Source organism: Hylobates moloch, unplaced genomic scaffold (genome assembly GCF_009828535.3).
Source record: "Hylobates moloch isolate HMO894 unplaced genomic scaffold, HMol_V3 SCAFFOLD_2, whole genome shotgun sequence".
Lineage (NCBI taxonomy): Eukaryota > Metazoa > Chordata > Mammalia > Primates > Hylobatidae > Hylobates > Hylobates moloch.
In genome coordinates, this window is record NW_026652277.1 from 118517935 (window position 1) to 118534143 (window position 16209).

The 16209-nt window shown below is 32.6% G+C and overlaps 1 protein-coding gene across 2 annotated transcripts in view; it reads right to left on the minus strand.

Annotated features, from left to right (window-relative positions):
• Nucleotides 1-16209, minus strand: part of ASCC3 (activating signal cointegrator 1 complex subunit 3) — a 390213-nt gene that overhangs the window by 209753 nt on the left and 164251 nt on the right. For both annotated transcript variants that reach the window (XM_032155721.2, XM_032155702.2), the window contains exons 12-13: nucleotides 12064-12240; nucleotides 9453-9524 (exon numbers count right to left, since the gene is read on the minus strand). In XM_032155721.2, the coding sequence (XP_032011612.1) occupies nucleotides 9453-9524; nucleotides 12064-12240 (249 nt within the window). The remainder of the gene's footprint in view (nucleotides 1-9452; nucleotides 9525-12063; nucleotides 12241-16209) is intronic.

A 16209-nucleotide genomic window follows, 5' to 3' on the forward strand; every position in this document is an offset into this window, starting at 1 on the left:
TGTAGGGACATGGATGAAACTGGAAATCATCATTCTCAGTAAACTATGGCAAGGACAAAAAATCAAACACCACATGTTCTCACTCATAGGTGGGAATTGAACAATGAGAACCCATGGACACCGGAAGGGGAACATCACACTCCGGGGACTGTTGTGGGGTGGGGGTAGCGGGGAGGGACAGCATTAGGAGATATATCTAATGCTAAATGATGAGTTAATGGGTGCAGCAAACCAACATGGCACATGGATACATATGTAACAAACCTGCACATTGTGCACATGTACCCTAAAACCTGAAGTATAATAAAAAAAAAAACAACACAATTCAAAAACTCTATTCTACTGGGAAGTTCTTTGTTGACCTTCTAATACAAGCAGAGGACAGAACACTACAGCTTAGTTAAGGTCTCTCTTCAAGGAGATTCAAAAAGAAAAAAATAATCCTTTACGGGGTTCCAAGTTCCTGAAAGCAAACCTCTAAATGAGTCTCAATAATCAATGACTACTATGAAGTACCAGTTCTTGTGTGATGGAATAAATCAAGGGTTGCCAACTTTGTTGAAATGGGTATATTTACCAAAATCAAAATGTTTAACAGTCGTGCTTTCCAAGTACCTACCCGGCAATTTTCTCTGCTGGACATAATACAAAGGCATTCAGCAGAAGCTGCCACATAGTAAGCTAACTGATTTTAGGCCAAATAATATTGGCAGATCAACCTGCAAATAGAAAACTTAAACAGAGCAAGCCTTTTCAGAAGACTGATACAGAGAGAGATTTCAGTTTTGGGCAACTTTTATAAAGTTAAACATATAATGTAGTTACTTTCAAGAAATGCAAATGATAGAACTTTGTTCTTCACTTATGTTGCAAAAGGGCTCTTAAGTTGAGATGACTGCATTAATGTAAAAGACCATTGCCTTACCAGCTTAGTACTTAAAATCTGAAGGCATTGGCCTGGGCATCTGTAATACTAGCAACACTAGAAGCAAATTTCAACTAGTGGACCATAGTTCTGATGCGTTTCATATTTCCTATCATCCTCATCTCATTAAGTATGTTAAATCTTTGAAGACAAGGCAATTCATCAAAATCAAATCATATTTACCACAGACTTCCCATGCATACGATGATATACTGAGAACTAAATCAACAGTATTTCCTTATAACCCAGTCTTTTGTGGTAGGACCTGTCCTGCTGGGACACAAAAAGTAAAAGGACAACATTGTAGAAATCAGAAGAACTGATTAAAAATTTTAAATATAATCCCATTATCAAAGCATTTATTTACATTTTAATGCTATCATTTCTATTTATGGTTCTGTCATATTTTTGAATGAGAAAAATATAACAGATTAGATAAACTATAGGAATAAAAGAAAAAAATTAAGGGAATAAAATGCATCAATAAAATGGAAGGACAAATACAAACAGAAGCTACCTCTGGTAGTGGAATTACCAGTGATTATTTTTTCCCCTTCATGTTTGGTTTATGGTATGCCTAAGGGTTAAACTTTAAACTATTTCTTTATTCAGTCTATTTTGTATTAATCTATTTATTTATTTGAGTACATTTTATTAAAAGATAAAAATTAAAATTTACCTCTTTAATAGGGCAAAACAAAAGTGTGCCAGGCAGCTACTACTAAGAGACTAGAATTATCATAAAATTGTCTATTTAAAATTAAGAATACTTTAGAGGTTCATGATGATTGTCCCAATGTAGACGACACTTTTTACAGTATCCTAGACAAAGCATTGTCCAGCTATGGTTAAAAGAAGGGTAGCTCCTTTGCAATTCAGTCTATTTCACTGTAGAAAAATTGTAGTTGCTTATATCTAGCTCTCTAGAACTTCCACTCATTGGTTCTAATTCTCTTTGTGCAAAATAGAACATACCTTCCTTTCATATGACAGCCTTTCCAATACCACCACTTTCCCCCAAACCCCACCTGGATTTTCTCTCCTGCAATCTTAACATTCTGGTTTCTCTTGACCATTAACTCAAATTATATGTATTCCAAACTTCTCACAATCGTAATAACCTTCTCTTGAACCTCTATTCTCAAAATATGATACGAAATGACCACAGTACTTGGTAACAAGCCAAATTACAACGAAGTTTTCACCTTCCTGGATTTGAACTTTTTTCTCTCTGATAATGACATTTAAGATGTCATTAGTTTTTTAAAGTGTATATAATACTTGTTTGAATTAAAGTGAATTTATTCAACTAAAATTATTTTTTCCAAGGCAATGATTCTTTAATTTATACCTATGAAATTTATTATTTGAATTTAAAAGTAGGACTTTACATTTATCCATTAGAAATTTTAGTATGTTGAATTTGAATCCTGCCCAGTTGAGATAAATTTATATCTTGGTTCTTTCTTACACGATGTCCTAATGTTCATCATTGGCACATTTTACACACATTTAGATGAAAATACATTCACTAGGAAAGATATCTCAGGGATGCCTCAAGAGACATCCCTCTAAACAACACTTTTCAACCAGGGGCACTTATGTACCCCAGGGAACATCTGGTAATGTCTGGAGACAGTTTGGGTTGTGATATTTGGAGCGGGGAGAGCCACTGGCATCTACTGGGTAGAGACCAAGGATGCTGCTAAACAACTTAACAGTATACAGGGCACAACCTCCATCCCCCAAAACACAATTATTCTGTCCAAAATGTCAATATTGCCAATGTCAACAGTCAAAATACATATCAACTGGCTAGGATATATATATTAATCCTATTTAAATCACATTAAAAAAAATTCAGGGGCTAAAAGACCACAGTGTCACAGTGTAAAACAAAAATGCAAGAAAGAATAGATTTTACTAATTGAAAATAAGTGTACACCCAAACCAATACATGAACAAATCGTGTGCAATACGTGTTATTGCAATCATGATTTAGCGGTAACAATTGCCAATTAAGAAAAAACTTCACTGGTATGACATCACTCTGTTTTCTATGCCTTAAGATCGAAAAAAAAAAAAATCCAAAATGGCAAACATATATTAGATCATAACCTTACATAGCACTACATTGATAACCGTATTCAGAAGAAATGGCCTATGTTTATAAAATCCTATGTAGGTCTCCTGTGACAACAAAATGTTTTAATTCATTGGGTATAAATTATGGTCATGTGGCAAGACCACAAAATGTGGCCATTTCTGCCAAAAGTCCATTTTAGGAAATTTATTTAAAGTAAATATTTAAACAAAAATAACAGGTAGAAAGATAATCACTACAGTAGCATAATCTTTAATAACAGAAAACTGCAAACATTTAACTTACTTAATAATGGAGGAATAACCAATAATAAACAACCAATATCAGCTTAATTTCAAAGGGCCAGTGTCAAGTTCTGAAGACATTATGGGTTTTATCAACACAAAGACCTGCATTTAAATCCTGGTGCCTCTCTTAACTAGCTCTGTGACCTTGAGAAGCTGCTTAACATGCCTTAGGTTCATTTCTCCCTTTAACAAAGAGAAATAATCATGTTATGTTAGAGGATTTGGAAGGTTAAAAGTCCAAAGAGACTTATATGGTATCTGAAAATTAGAACCTGAATAAAGATTCTTTTTTCTCTCTTGCAAACATTAAAATTGTGAAGACCATGTAGAAACGTTAAAAAATGTGTATTATTCATTATGAAAAAGTGAATATAAAACTGTATGTATGGTATAATTATAATTTAGTAATGTAGTATAACTAATAATTAACATTAAGTTTGAAGGAGCAAAATTAAAAGGCACATGTGTGAATGGATAAAAGACTAATGGAAAATGTATAAAACTGCAATTACAATGTTAAAATGGTAAAATAATAGAAAACTATAAACGATTTTAATATTGTCATTTTATTTTTATAGCTAACAAATAGTATAGGAGAGATGTAGGTATTTCTATAAAACCTGAAGTCCCACTCTTATGGAAAATGAATGTCATCACTAATCATTCAAAAACAGAAACTGTGAGACCTGTATACTAAACCTTACTTCTTAGGGCACATATCTTAAAGAAGGATCATAGTTATCCTGCTCTAATTCTTGTTTGCAGTAAGGCACTAAAATACAAATCTGGACACGATCTCAGATCCAAAAGTTTGTTAGTAGACTCTTAAACTGCAATCATACTTTACACAATTACCCACAGGGCATTTTTAGCCAGACAAGAAAATAGCTTAGAAGTCACACATTCTTAAAGAGCTCACGGATGGCAAAATATGCACACAAAAGGTGGAGAGGTGATATTTATCTCTAAATTCTGCCTCAGCTGTGTGCATTCTCCATTCCTAGGTTCTTCATGCCCTAGAGCAACCAGCCCCTGGTAACCTGAAGACTTCTCTTGGGTATCCCATCCAAGTCTATCCTTTCTAACCATGCACAACTACTGTGAAACTAGCCCTCCAACTGACTTTGTCCTATCAGAATTTACCATGGTAAGAGCCTGCCCTCCTTAGTCATCTTTCATTTTGAAAAGTAATGCAATGAATGGATTTACAATAAAAATAAAAAAGCTGGCAGTAAGATCTCATCTCTACTGACTAAACACCCCTAGCCAGCATCCAAGTTTTATAATTAATGATTCCTAAGGGGGCATCTTAATCCCTATTACAGTGAGGGAATTATAACAGAAGAGAGAGAGAGGAAAGTTCTCCTAGGATCCCCTATATTACAACATATATTTGGGTTTTTATCTACAATAGAAGATATAACTGCTACTTTTCCCAACATTTGGGGATAAAGCTGCATTTTATTTTTTAAATGAATATTTTAAAATGTAACATCATCTTAATAAAAAAGCTAAAGCTGTATAACAAATATGTTTCAATAATAATTATAAATAGTATGATAAAGGCTATAACCCTAAAAGGCTAAGCAACCCGTAGCTTCTAAAGCCTCAAAATAGCTGTGGTACTGGCAGTAATAGCATTATTAAGCTATTTACTCATATAAGCTTGAATTTACAATAGTCTATGTTTATTTATGTGTTTATACATGGCTACATTTATTTATCAATCTCAATAGGAAAAAATTTTCAAAAATTTCTCTTTTTACTCTAAAAAAGTAACTTATTCTGATGAGAAGCAATCCTATGTTCCATACTAAAGTACCAGGTACCTCCTTACCTGGTCATTAAGTATTAACTATGACAGAAAAATAACAATTGCTTTAATTTCTAGGGGCAACACAATAACATTTCTATTAGTGGCCTCTTAAGATTTTTTCATAATGCATGCAAGTCTCATCAGTTACAAAAGATACTGTAAGATGTGGTAGGTATTTTCCTGACTAGATTAAAAAGATAAAATATCTACTATGTGTCCCACTGTAAAGTATTTATATTTTAATTTCCATTAATTAAAAAGAGAAGAAATATTTAAGAGTACTCATTCATAATGAAATCTATAGGGCTGGGCATGGTGGCTCACGCCTGTAATCCCAGCACTTTGGGAGGCCGAGGTGGGTGGATTACCTGAGGTCGGGAGTTCGAGACTAGCCTGACCAACATGGTGAAACCCCGTCTCTACTAAAAATACAAAAAAAATTAGTCGGGTGTGGTGGTACATGCCTGTAATCCCAGCTACCTGGGAGGCTGAAGTAGGAGAATCACTTGCACCCGAGAGGTGGAGGTTGTGGTGAGCTGAGATTGTGCCATTGCACTCCAGCCTGGGCAACAAGAGTGAAACTCTGTCTCAAAAAACAAAACAAAACAAAACAAAAAAAACAAAAAAAACTATTATAGACTAGAAAAGGTTCTCTTGTGATGGAAGAAATGCCACCACAATTAAAAATTATGATGCAAAATGTTATTAATTCACAGTTCAAAATTAAATGGAGACCCAGAATAGCCAACACAATATTGCAAGAGAAAAATAAAGTCAGAGGAGAGACACTATCTGACTTTAAGACTTACAAACAGATTAATGAAACAGAACAGAGATCCCAGAAATAGACCCACATAAATACAGTTAACATATCTTTGACTAAGGAACAAGGAGTGAATATAGTCTTTCAATAAATGGTGTTGAAACAACTGGCCATCAATATGCAAAAAAAAATGAATCTAGATGCAGACCTCATACCTTTTACAAAATTAACTTCAAATGGATCAAAGAAGTAAATGTAAAACCACAAAATTATAAAAGTCCTAGAAGATAACATAAGAGAAAATCAAGGTGACCTTGGATATGGCAATAACTCTTTATATACAACACCAAAGACATAAAGGAAATAATTGACAAGCTGGACTTTATTAAAATTTATAACTGCTGAAAAACACTAAAAGAAATAAGAGGAAAGAGAATGAGAAGACAAGTAACAGACTGGAAGAAAATATTTCCAAAATATATACCTGATAAAGGACTGTTAACAAAATATACAAAGAACTCTTAAAACCCAACAATAAGAAAATGAACCACCTGGTTAAAAATGGGCGAAAGATTTGAAAAGACATTTCACCAAAGAAGATGGACAAATGTCAAGCATATGAAAAGATGCTTAATATCACTTGTCATTAGAAAAATACAACTTAAAACAAGATACCATTACACACCTTTTAGAATGGCCAATATCCAAAATATTGACAAAACCAAATGCTGGCAAGGATGTGAGGATGTTGAACAACAGAAATTCTCTAATGGGCATGAAAAATGGTACAGGTATTTTGGAAGATAGTTTGTAGTTTTTTATAAAGCTAAACATACTCCTACCATATTACTCATTTTTTTTTTTTTTTTTTTTTTTTTTGGGTTGGGTTTTTGTTTTTTCCCCCAGGCTGGAGCGCAGTGGCACCATCTCAGCTCACTGCAAGCCCCACCTCCCAGGTTCACGCCATTCTCCTGCCTCAGCCTCTGCAGCAGCTGGGACTACAGGCGCCCACCACCACGCCCGGCTGTTTTGTATTTTTAGTAGAGACAGGGTTTCACCGTGTTAGCCAGGATGGTCTCGATCTCCTGACCTCGTGATCCACCTGCCTCAGCCTCCCAAAGTGCTGGGATTACAGGCATGAGCCACCACGCCCAGCACAATTATACTCTTTATTATTTACTGAAACGAGTTGATAACTTATGTCCATACAAAAACCTGCACATGGATTTTACAGCAACTTTATTTATAATTGCCAAACTTGGAAGCAACCAATATGTCCTATGGCAGGTGAACAGATAAATAAATTAGCACACCAGGATAATGGCGTATTACTCAATACCAAAAAGAACTGAGCTATCAGGCCATGAAAAGACATGGGGAACCTAAAATACCTATCACTAAGTGAAAAAAGCTAATCTGAAAAGGCTACATGCTATGTGGTTCCAACTATAAGATGTTCCAGAAAAATCCAAAACTATGGAGAGAGTAAAAAGATCAGTAGTTAAGCGGAAGGAGAGAAAAACAGGCTTAACATAGAGGATGTTTAGGTCAGTGAAACAAATTTGTATGAAACTATAATAGCAAATACATGTAATTATACATTTCTCAAAATTCATGGAATGTACAAAACAAAGAGTTAACCTTAACGTAAACTGTGGACTTTGAGTAACATCTGCATGTCAATGTAGGTTCATTGATTGAATCAAATTATCCCTCTGGTACTGGGGACACTGTGCTTGTGTGGGAGTAGGGAGCATACGGAAACTCTACTTTCCATTCAATTTTACTGTGAACCTAAAACTTCTCTAAAAAATAAACTGTATTTTTAAAAAAACTAAATTGAGAAAACATTTAAATATTTACTGAATCTTTTTGATATTCCCTATACAAAAAGAGTTTACAGACTCCACAGGTACATTCCTTAGCTAACAATATAGTTTATATATTTTGTAATATAAAACTTGGAAATAAATGTGCATGGTGATAACATCTAGCTACTTACACTGAATTTATGATACTCTTGCAAAGAAGGCTATACAGGACATTCCATTAGAATCTTTTTTGAAATGCTTTCAAACGTTTCTCTAGATAGCATTTTGGGATCATCACACATTCACTACAAATAAAATCTCATGAGGCAATCCAGAACAGAGGTGGCAAATTATAGCCAGCAAGCCAAATGCACCTGCTGCCTATTTTTGTAAATAAAGTTTTATTGGAACACAGTTGCACCCACTTGTTCAAATATTGTCCATAGCTGCTTTCATGCTAAATAGCAAAGTTGAAGTAGCTGCAACAGAAAACATAAGGCCCATAAAGCCTTAAATATTTACTATCTGACTCTTTACAGAAAAATTCTGCCAGCCTCTGACCTAGAACAAATTGTTTTTATTTAGTAGGATTTTTTTAATTTAAAGAAAGAATATTGGCATTTTATATTTCTTTATTTTTAAAATGATAAATAATGCAACTCACAAAACAGTTTTTTATGAGGGTCAAAGGAGAACAATGACATAAAATAAATGCAAAGAAAGTGATATGTCACAATGGTTAGCAGCTCATGGCCTGGATCTGAAAGTGCACTAGCAGAATGACCTGAACATGTTACTTTATTTTGCAAAGAACTCCATTTTCTTCATCTGTCAAGTGAAGATAATAGTACCTGCCTCATAGGTTGCTGAGAAAATTCAATTAGCCAGTAAGTATAAGATAATCTTACCAGCTTCATACATTTATTAAGAACTAGAAAAGGTTAGCTACTATTATTATTGCTAGTATACAACTTAAAATACTTGTGATTTCTGAAAAAGTTACTCTTAAAACCAAGCACAGTCTCTAGAGATTAGTTATGAACGTGATTTTAAAACTATTTCCTAAAAATAGAAAAAATGCCTCAAGAATGCTCAGTGTTCCAATGTTTAAGGAGGCAGTGTCCCATGCACTCAAGTTAAAATCATCTTTGATTTATTTTATATACTGGAGTTGCAAACAAGATTTAGTCTGGGAAAAAAAGGTTTCACTACTCTTAAAAGGAATTTAACAACCTAAGGGCCAGGAAAACACTTTATATGTCATAAAAGGCTCACATTGTTTTAAGAAATGATATAATAAAGTTATTCAAAGAACCATGAACAATTGGCAAGTGGACAATTTTTATATAAGCAATTATTATCACTTCACTTTGTCTTTAACAATCTTGATGGGAGTATACTGAACGATGGAGAATTAAAAAATAAAAGTGCTTAATTTCTAAACACCATCAAACAATACAAAACTTTATTATGTACATTACATTTCAATTTATATCGCTTCATGAATACTAAGAATGTAATATTTAAAATTAAAAATGGCAAACAAAATAGCACGACCTATCAATATTGGGATGATTATATCTATGAATATTTTTATGACTTACCCATTGGGCTAAAGCAGTTATTAAGAATTAGAACCTCTGAGTCGTTGCCTCAGAATTAAAGAAAAATTTTCTTCTGAAGAGCCTAAATATTAATAATTTTTATCATTAAGCAATCTCTAAAAGCAGGATAAAATAAGTGTACCTGGTGTCCAGCCTTTACTTGCTTCAAAACATTTTCATAACATACTTCATCCATGTTATTCAACTGCTGCATCTTAAAGATTTTAAAACATAAAAAAAAATCAGATGAAACAATTATAAACTTTCTAACTACAAATAAAATTTTGCCAATTACAACGCATTTTTTAAAATTTTCAGACTACCTAAAATGCAGAGGTAACAAATACCTCATAAACATATAACATATAACAATCCATTAAAAAATATGCAATGCAACTTAAAAGTACAAATAGAATAACTCAATAGTTTCTGAGTACTAACTTTCTAAACCCACCAAGTTTTTAAAATACAATATCTTTAAGGATATTCTTGTTAGTTACAAATATTTTAGAATAATTTTTAAAGTTCTCTCTGCTTTTCCGAGAAGCCCATTCTCCAGGCTATTTTCCGTATATTTCATTATATGAACCATACAGCACACCTTTCCTGTATGATTCTCAATGTTGCGAGAACACTATGGATCAAGTATCAAATGGCACACAGAGTTGAAACATAAGGTAACACACTATTTCTGTAATGTATATTGAGAGAGGTTGCTATTCAAAATGCTTCTACAGAAACATATTTCAGACTAATTGGAAATCTAATATAAAATTTATGAATTAAGAAAGGGTCTTTAAGTATTTAAGCTGACAGATATCCCAATTAAACTAATTTGATATTCAGTCAAATAGATTTGACTGAAGATTTTCATGTAAGTTAATACATTCATATAATTATCAATGTATTCATATAATTATGAATGTATTATATACACATATGCCCAGAAAATATGTAAATCTACTATGTATCAATTTAAAAAAATTTAAATGGGTCTCATATTCCTTATTAATGATAAGAAAGCTTCTAACCAAAAAGGTAAGGTGGCTAACCCAAAGGAGTAGGCATGTGACCCAGCCTATTATCTCTCCACTTAACATGTATTAGTAAGAGTTTAGAAGAGGATGAAAAGCATCATGTACATCTAAAATGACAATGATTTGGATTTTTTGTTTCATTAATGTAAACATTTTAAAATATTGGAATTCTTATGACTTACAACAGCTAAGTAGGATGAGATGATCATAGGATAATTTACTCCCCACGAATAATTTAAAAACAATCCCCACCCTCTACAAAAGACAAAACTCCCAATAACTTTTTCAGTGTACTTTGGATTCATTTCTGGCCAAAGCCATTATTCCAAATTAGACATAACACTCACATCATTCTCCCATTCCTTTCATGATTATGATGGTAACGTACTGTAGTGAAATATACTTTGGATTTAATTAGCTTTAGGTGATTTACCAATTTGTATGATGCAACTGAAAGAAAATAAGGTTTAAGGTGGCTGACAAGCATGTGAAACAATTTTCTTCTCTTTATATCTCTCTGTGATAATCATCTGCTTATCTTCTAAATTATAAAGCTGAAAACATTCTAAAGCTATAAAAGAAGTTCTACATCTATCCTACTGATACGTCAAAAATGAACTAAATAATCAAATTATATTGAAACATAACTGAAAAAAACAAGCAGCAAATAATGCTGAAAAGCAGTACTTGAAACAATTATGAAGCTTAAAATATGCGTAATTGTATATCATAAACTCTCCCTTTGTGTACAAGTCTAAAATGACTCCCTAGAATTCTAAAGATACCTAACTTTCATGCAATGCAGTCCCAGGACATTAACTGTTGTATTATAGTAACAGTCACTTTGGATATTTTTAGGTGAATATTTTACTTATAATAGTACAAGGTAAAAATGGCTCTATTTTACTAATGAAATTGTTTTTAGACAAGAAGTGACTGTAATACATTAAAGACTAAGGTTGACATAGTAACGTATGATTCTATCTTGTTCTCTTTTAGTAAAAATGTCAAAAGGCCTGTAAATATTTTCCTAAAACTATTTCTTCTACACAAAAAATAGGTGTTGAATAGGATGATAATTGTTTAAATTTTAAGCAATGTTTTCCTTCATATTATAAAATAAGCCTATCATAAGCACCCTAATAGTGTGAATAGTATAGGTAGTACTAATTTCAAAATTAGATAAACTTTTTAAAGCCTAGAATTTTAGAAATGCCATTTATATATATAATAATAAAGGTAATTATAGAACATTGTAAGTTACACGGAACACCTTCCTTGATGGTTGTTACTATGAAATTATTTTTCAATTGTGTATGAGGTACTATTATTTCTATTAAATGAATATCATCACAATATATATTGCTTGTTTAATTGGAGTTTTTATTATTCCACAATGCCCTTCAATCATTTCACGTCAAAATAACTTAAAACTTTTAACAGCTGAAAATATGTAACATACGTTGAAAACACCAACGCAGACTATGACAAGCTACTTTCTGTAGGAGGACTTACTCTACTACAAATAGTTGAGGAAGTATGCCTGATTTTGTCTAGGATATCACATCTGTAATGTGATTCAGTGTTCTGCAAAAGGCCATTTCAGTGGAGACCACAAAAGACTGAAATGGTCTTTTGGAGTCTCTAACCCCAAACAAGTATTCAATAATAAGTCAACAAAAATATTTTTAGATAAGAATTAAAATGAGTATTTACCTTATTTGCACATTTAATCCCCAAAAATGTCTGTCCAAGAGGTACTGGTCGAAAACGGCCATCAAAGAAGAAAAGTCCAATGTATGGATTAACATGTAAAAATGTGGCAACATCGAGGTAGTTAGGTAAAGTTGCAGACAGTCCGAGAATCCTTATCATACTCTGTGTGGATTCCACCTATATGGATTATTTTAATTCAACATGGGTTATTTAAATTAATTTAACCAAAAAGCATTATAATCTGTCCTATTAATAGGACTTCTAAAAACTCTAGACAGAGATAAGTGTAGAGGTCAACTGAGGGTCCTATCATGAAAGACTTTATAGCCCATAATTCACAAGCTTGATTTAACAGATACAAAATAAAATTCCATACCCACTATAATTAAAAATACACATGAGGGTTGAGTGTGTTGGCTCATACCTGTAATCCCAGCACTTTGGGAGGCAAGGTGGGCGGCTCACTTAAGCCTAGGAATTTGAGACAAGCCTAGGCAAAACCCCATCTCTACCAAAAAAAAAAAAAAAAAATTAACTGGTGTGGTGGCACACATTTGTAGTCTCAACTACTCAGGAAGCTGAGGTGGGAGGATCACTCGAGCCCATATGATCGTGTCACTGAGCTCCAACATCGGTGACAGAGTAAAACTGTTTCAAAAATAAATAAATGAATAAAAATAAAAGTAAAAATGGGAATTAAGAACTTTGTGACAACTAAATGTATTTTTAGGTCACAAAAAACTCAGTAAATTCCAAAAACTAAAAATCATATAGGCCATTATTATCTGATTATGATGTAACATACCTAAAAAGATAAAACCAAGGGATGGCCAAAAACTTCCATTCATTTGGTAATTAAAATATATCAGTATGATTTTCTGAGTAATCTGTTAATAATTTTGCTCAGTCTAGGAGACTCAATAGGTATAAGCAAAGTAGTCCAATGTGAATAATATTAATACTTTCAGAGTCATCCATCCATCAACACTGGGTTAGGACCTAATCTGTAGGCACTAGGGATACAGTGCTGAATAAGACATAGATCCACACATGCAGAGACTATTTGCAGAAACATAACAAGGGAAGGATCAAAAAAGTAGAGATGGGTAAAAATTAAAGTACTAATACATATACAGTATCTTATTGTAAATTTGTTTTCACTGAAGAAATCTTATAGATATTGGCAAAACCCCAAACCAAATCCCATCAAAAGGAAGGAACCCTAAATAAGGGGAAATAATCGCCAGACCTATTTTTAAAGAAACCTCTTTCACAACATACAGTAATTAGAATGATTAATTATCCCAGAGTTCTATGTAGTACTAGTGGGGATTTGGAAAGAAATGAAAGTGATATTCGGTTTTAAAATCATTTCTTAAGACACAATAGTTACAGAATATATTTTTAAAGTTGTTTGATGTTAAAGACACAATACTCTGGCAAATACCAGACATTTTTCTGCTAAAAATCCATTTTAAAACAACCACATTTTTAAGTCTAAAAGTATAATTATAACATAGTTATTTAATATAGTTAAATCTATGTGAGAAATACTTTATTTAAAATAGAAATAATCTGGAATGTTAGGTCTTAAGCCAAACCTTCAAGTCTATACACTTATACCTATTTACCTTAAAAGTATTAATTACTGACAATTACAAAAAATTAAAAATTTATGGCTTTCTCCCTATCATTAGCTCAAGATTAGACAGTATATTTCTATGATGTTTTCCTTCACATAAAATTTAGTTCTGATAAAGTCTCCCTACTTACTAAAAGTAGGTTAAGATAATTATTAGCTCATGTTGTTAAATAAAATAGATTTAAGATTTCTTATACTTTTATCTTTTCCAAATTTCTCCCAATCATGCCAAGTGTGTTATGAATTTAGTCCCTAATATCACCATGTAAGTTCAGAACCTGAACAAAATCTACACTGCCTTCCAATAGCTTCGGAAGGCGCTTCTACGTTAGTTACAAATGTTGAAGTGTGATATGATGTGCCATCTACTGGGAATATTTGGTAATCACAAGGAACAAATAAAAATAAGAGCTTTGTTCTGTAATAAAAATAACTATGAGCACTGTACCAATACTTTGAAAATATGAAAAGATTCACACAGACACATCTGTCAAGGAGGCTGAATTCTAGTGAGGCATTTAGATGAAGACAGAATTCACTATAGTAAGTTGTGAAATTACAAGGAAGATCATCATAAGCGTTAAAAATATGTAAAAATAAGGGAGTGCAAACAAAACACAAAAAAGGTGTAATTCATTCTGATTCAGTAACTAGGAAACACATCATAGAAGTGGCATTTGATGGATTCAAAAGAACAGTAAATTTTCCATAGACGGATGGGTGGAGTTACAAAAAAAGAAGGCATTATATATTTTGGCATTTACAATCCTTATCTCACAACCAACAACACATTCTGCCTCAAGTTAGATTAGTTTCATTTTTGAAAGAGGGTCAATGGTATTTAAAAGGAAGCAGGGAAAAGATCAAATAGTTTTGTCTGGCTGGAACCTTTGGTAGCTGATGAAGATGTGGAAGTTAAAATTAGACAGATAGCGCTTTAATATTAATAGTCTTTAATGTCCAGCTAAACAATTTGACTATTTTTCTTAAGATAACAAACAGCAAGTCAGCAAAGGTATATGGGCAAAGTGGCACAAAACTATATAATTAGAATTTGATTACAATATACAGATGACAATGTGAAGGTGAAATTATTATACATATATAATATATATGATATACACATATATTGATATACTATATATTTATATAATAATATATTGCATATAATACATAATAAACCTATAATATAGTTTGATATAGTTTATAACATTTATAGATTTTATATAGAAACTATACTATTTACAATTAATTTATATTTTAAATAAAAAATTATACATTTATAAACAATTTACAAAATTATTTGTAAACTTTCTAAGGTTATAATGCCTGCTCAAAAATATCATATGTAATGATATATCTATGTGTCTTTGTACATACATACAGAAAGGATTAGCACTAAGACTACAATCTGTTTTCTTTTTATACTGGGGATGCTCAGGAAAGAAAGATGTACTATAACAGTAAAATCCCTTGTAATTATGAATGACAGACCTCTTGGAAAATATACTAATGATATTTACTTGGCCTCTAATGTTCTATAGTTGAAGAAAGTCCTTATCTTTGCTGGATGGACATGGTCTCTGTAGGTGGCTCGCTGCAAATAAGTGTGGCGTATGGATTGTTATAGTATGGCTCCTTGAAAAACATCACTAAGTTAAGTATCAGGGCATAAAATCAAAACATTTCATAATCAAAATAGCTCTCCTTTGTGTAAATCATGCCCTGCATGCTTCTTTTATGAGACCTCATGTATAACATGTGGGCCAGAGCACATGCCTTGTAGGAAGAATGGACCTGGAGAATAGAGATGGTAGTTTTGACTTCTCCATACTTCATCTGTGTCTGACTACCTGGCATTTTAAAAATTGCTCTTAAATTGGATTTTAGCTAAAACCTGGTTTTATAAATCAGCTTTGAAAATTTCAAACCTGTGTGTTTTCCATATGTGTGTGCATATACACATATTTTTAATTTATGTGGTAAAAAGTAAACAAGTCCCAAATATTTCTACAATTTCATTTCTACTGAAGAAACCACTTTTTAATTAGGTTCTACTTGTCAAATTTTGTTTTTGTTGCAGTTGCTATCTCCCACTTTTTAGTTTAATTAGGTCCCACCTGTCAACTTTTGGTTTTGTTACAGTTGCTTTTGGGGACTTAGCTAAAAATTCTTTGCCAAGGCCAATGTCAAGAATGGTGTTTCCTAGATTTTCTTGTAGGATTTTTACAGTTTGAGGTCTTACATTTAAATCTTTAATCCATCCTGAGTTAATTTTTGTATACAGTGAAAGGTAAAGGTCCATTTACATTCTTCTGCTATGGCTAACCAGTTACCTCAGCATTATTTATTGAATAGGGAGTCCTTTCCCCATTGCTTATTTTTGTCAGCCTTGTTGAAGATCAGATGGTTGTAGGTATGTGGCTTTATTTCTGAGTTTTCTCTTCTGTCTCATTTGGTCTATGTGTCTGTTTTTGTACCAGTACCATGCTGTTTTGGTTACT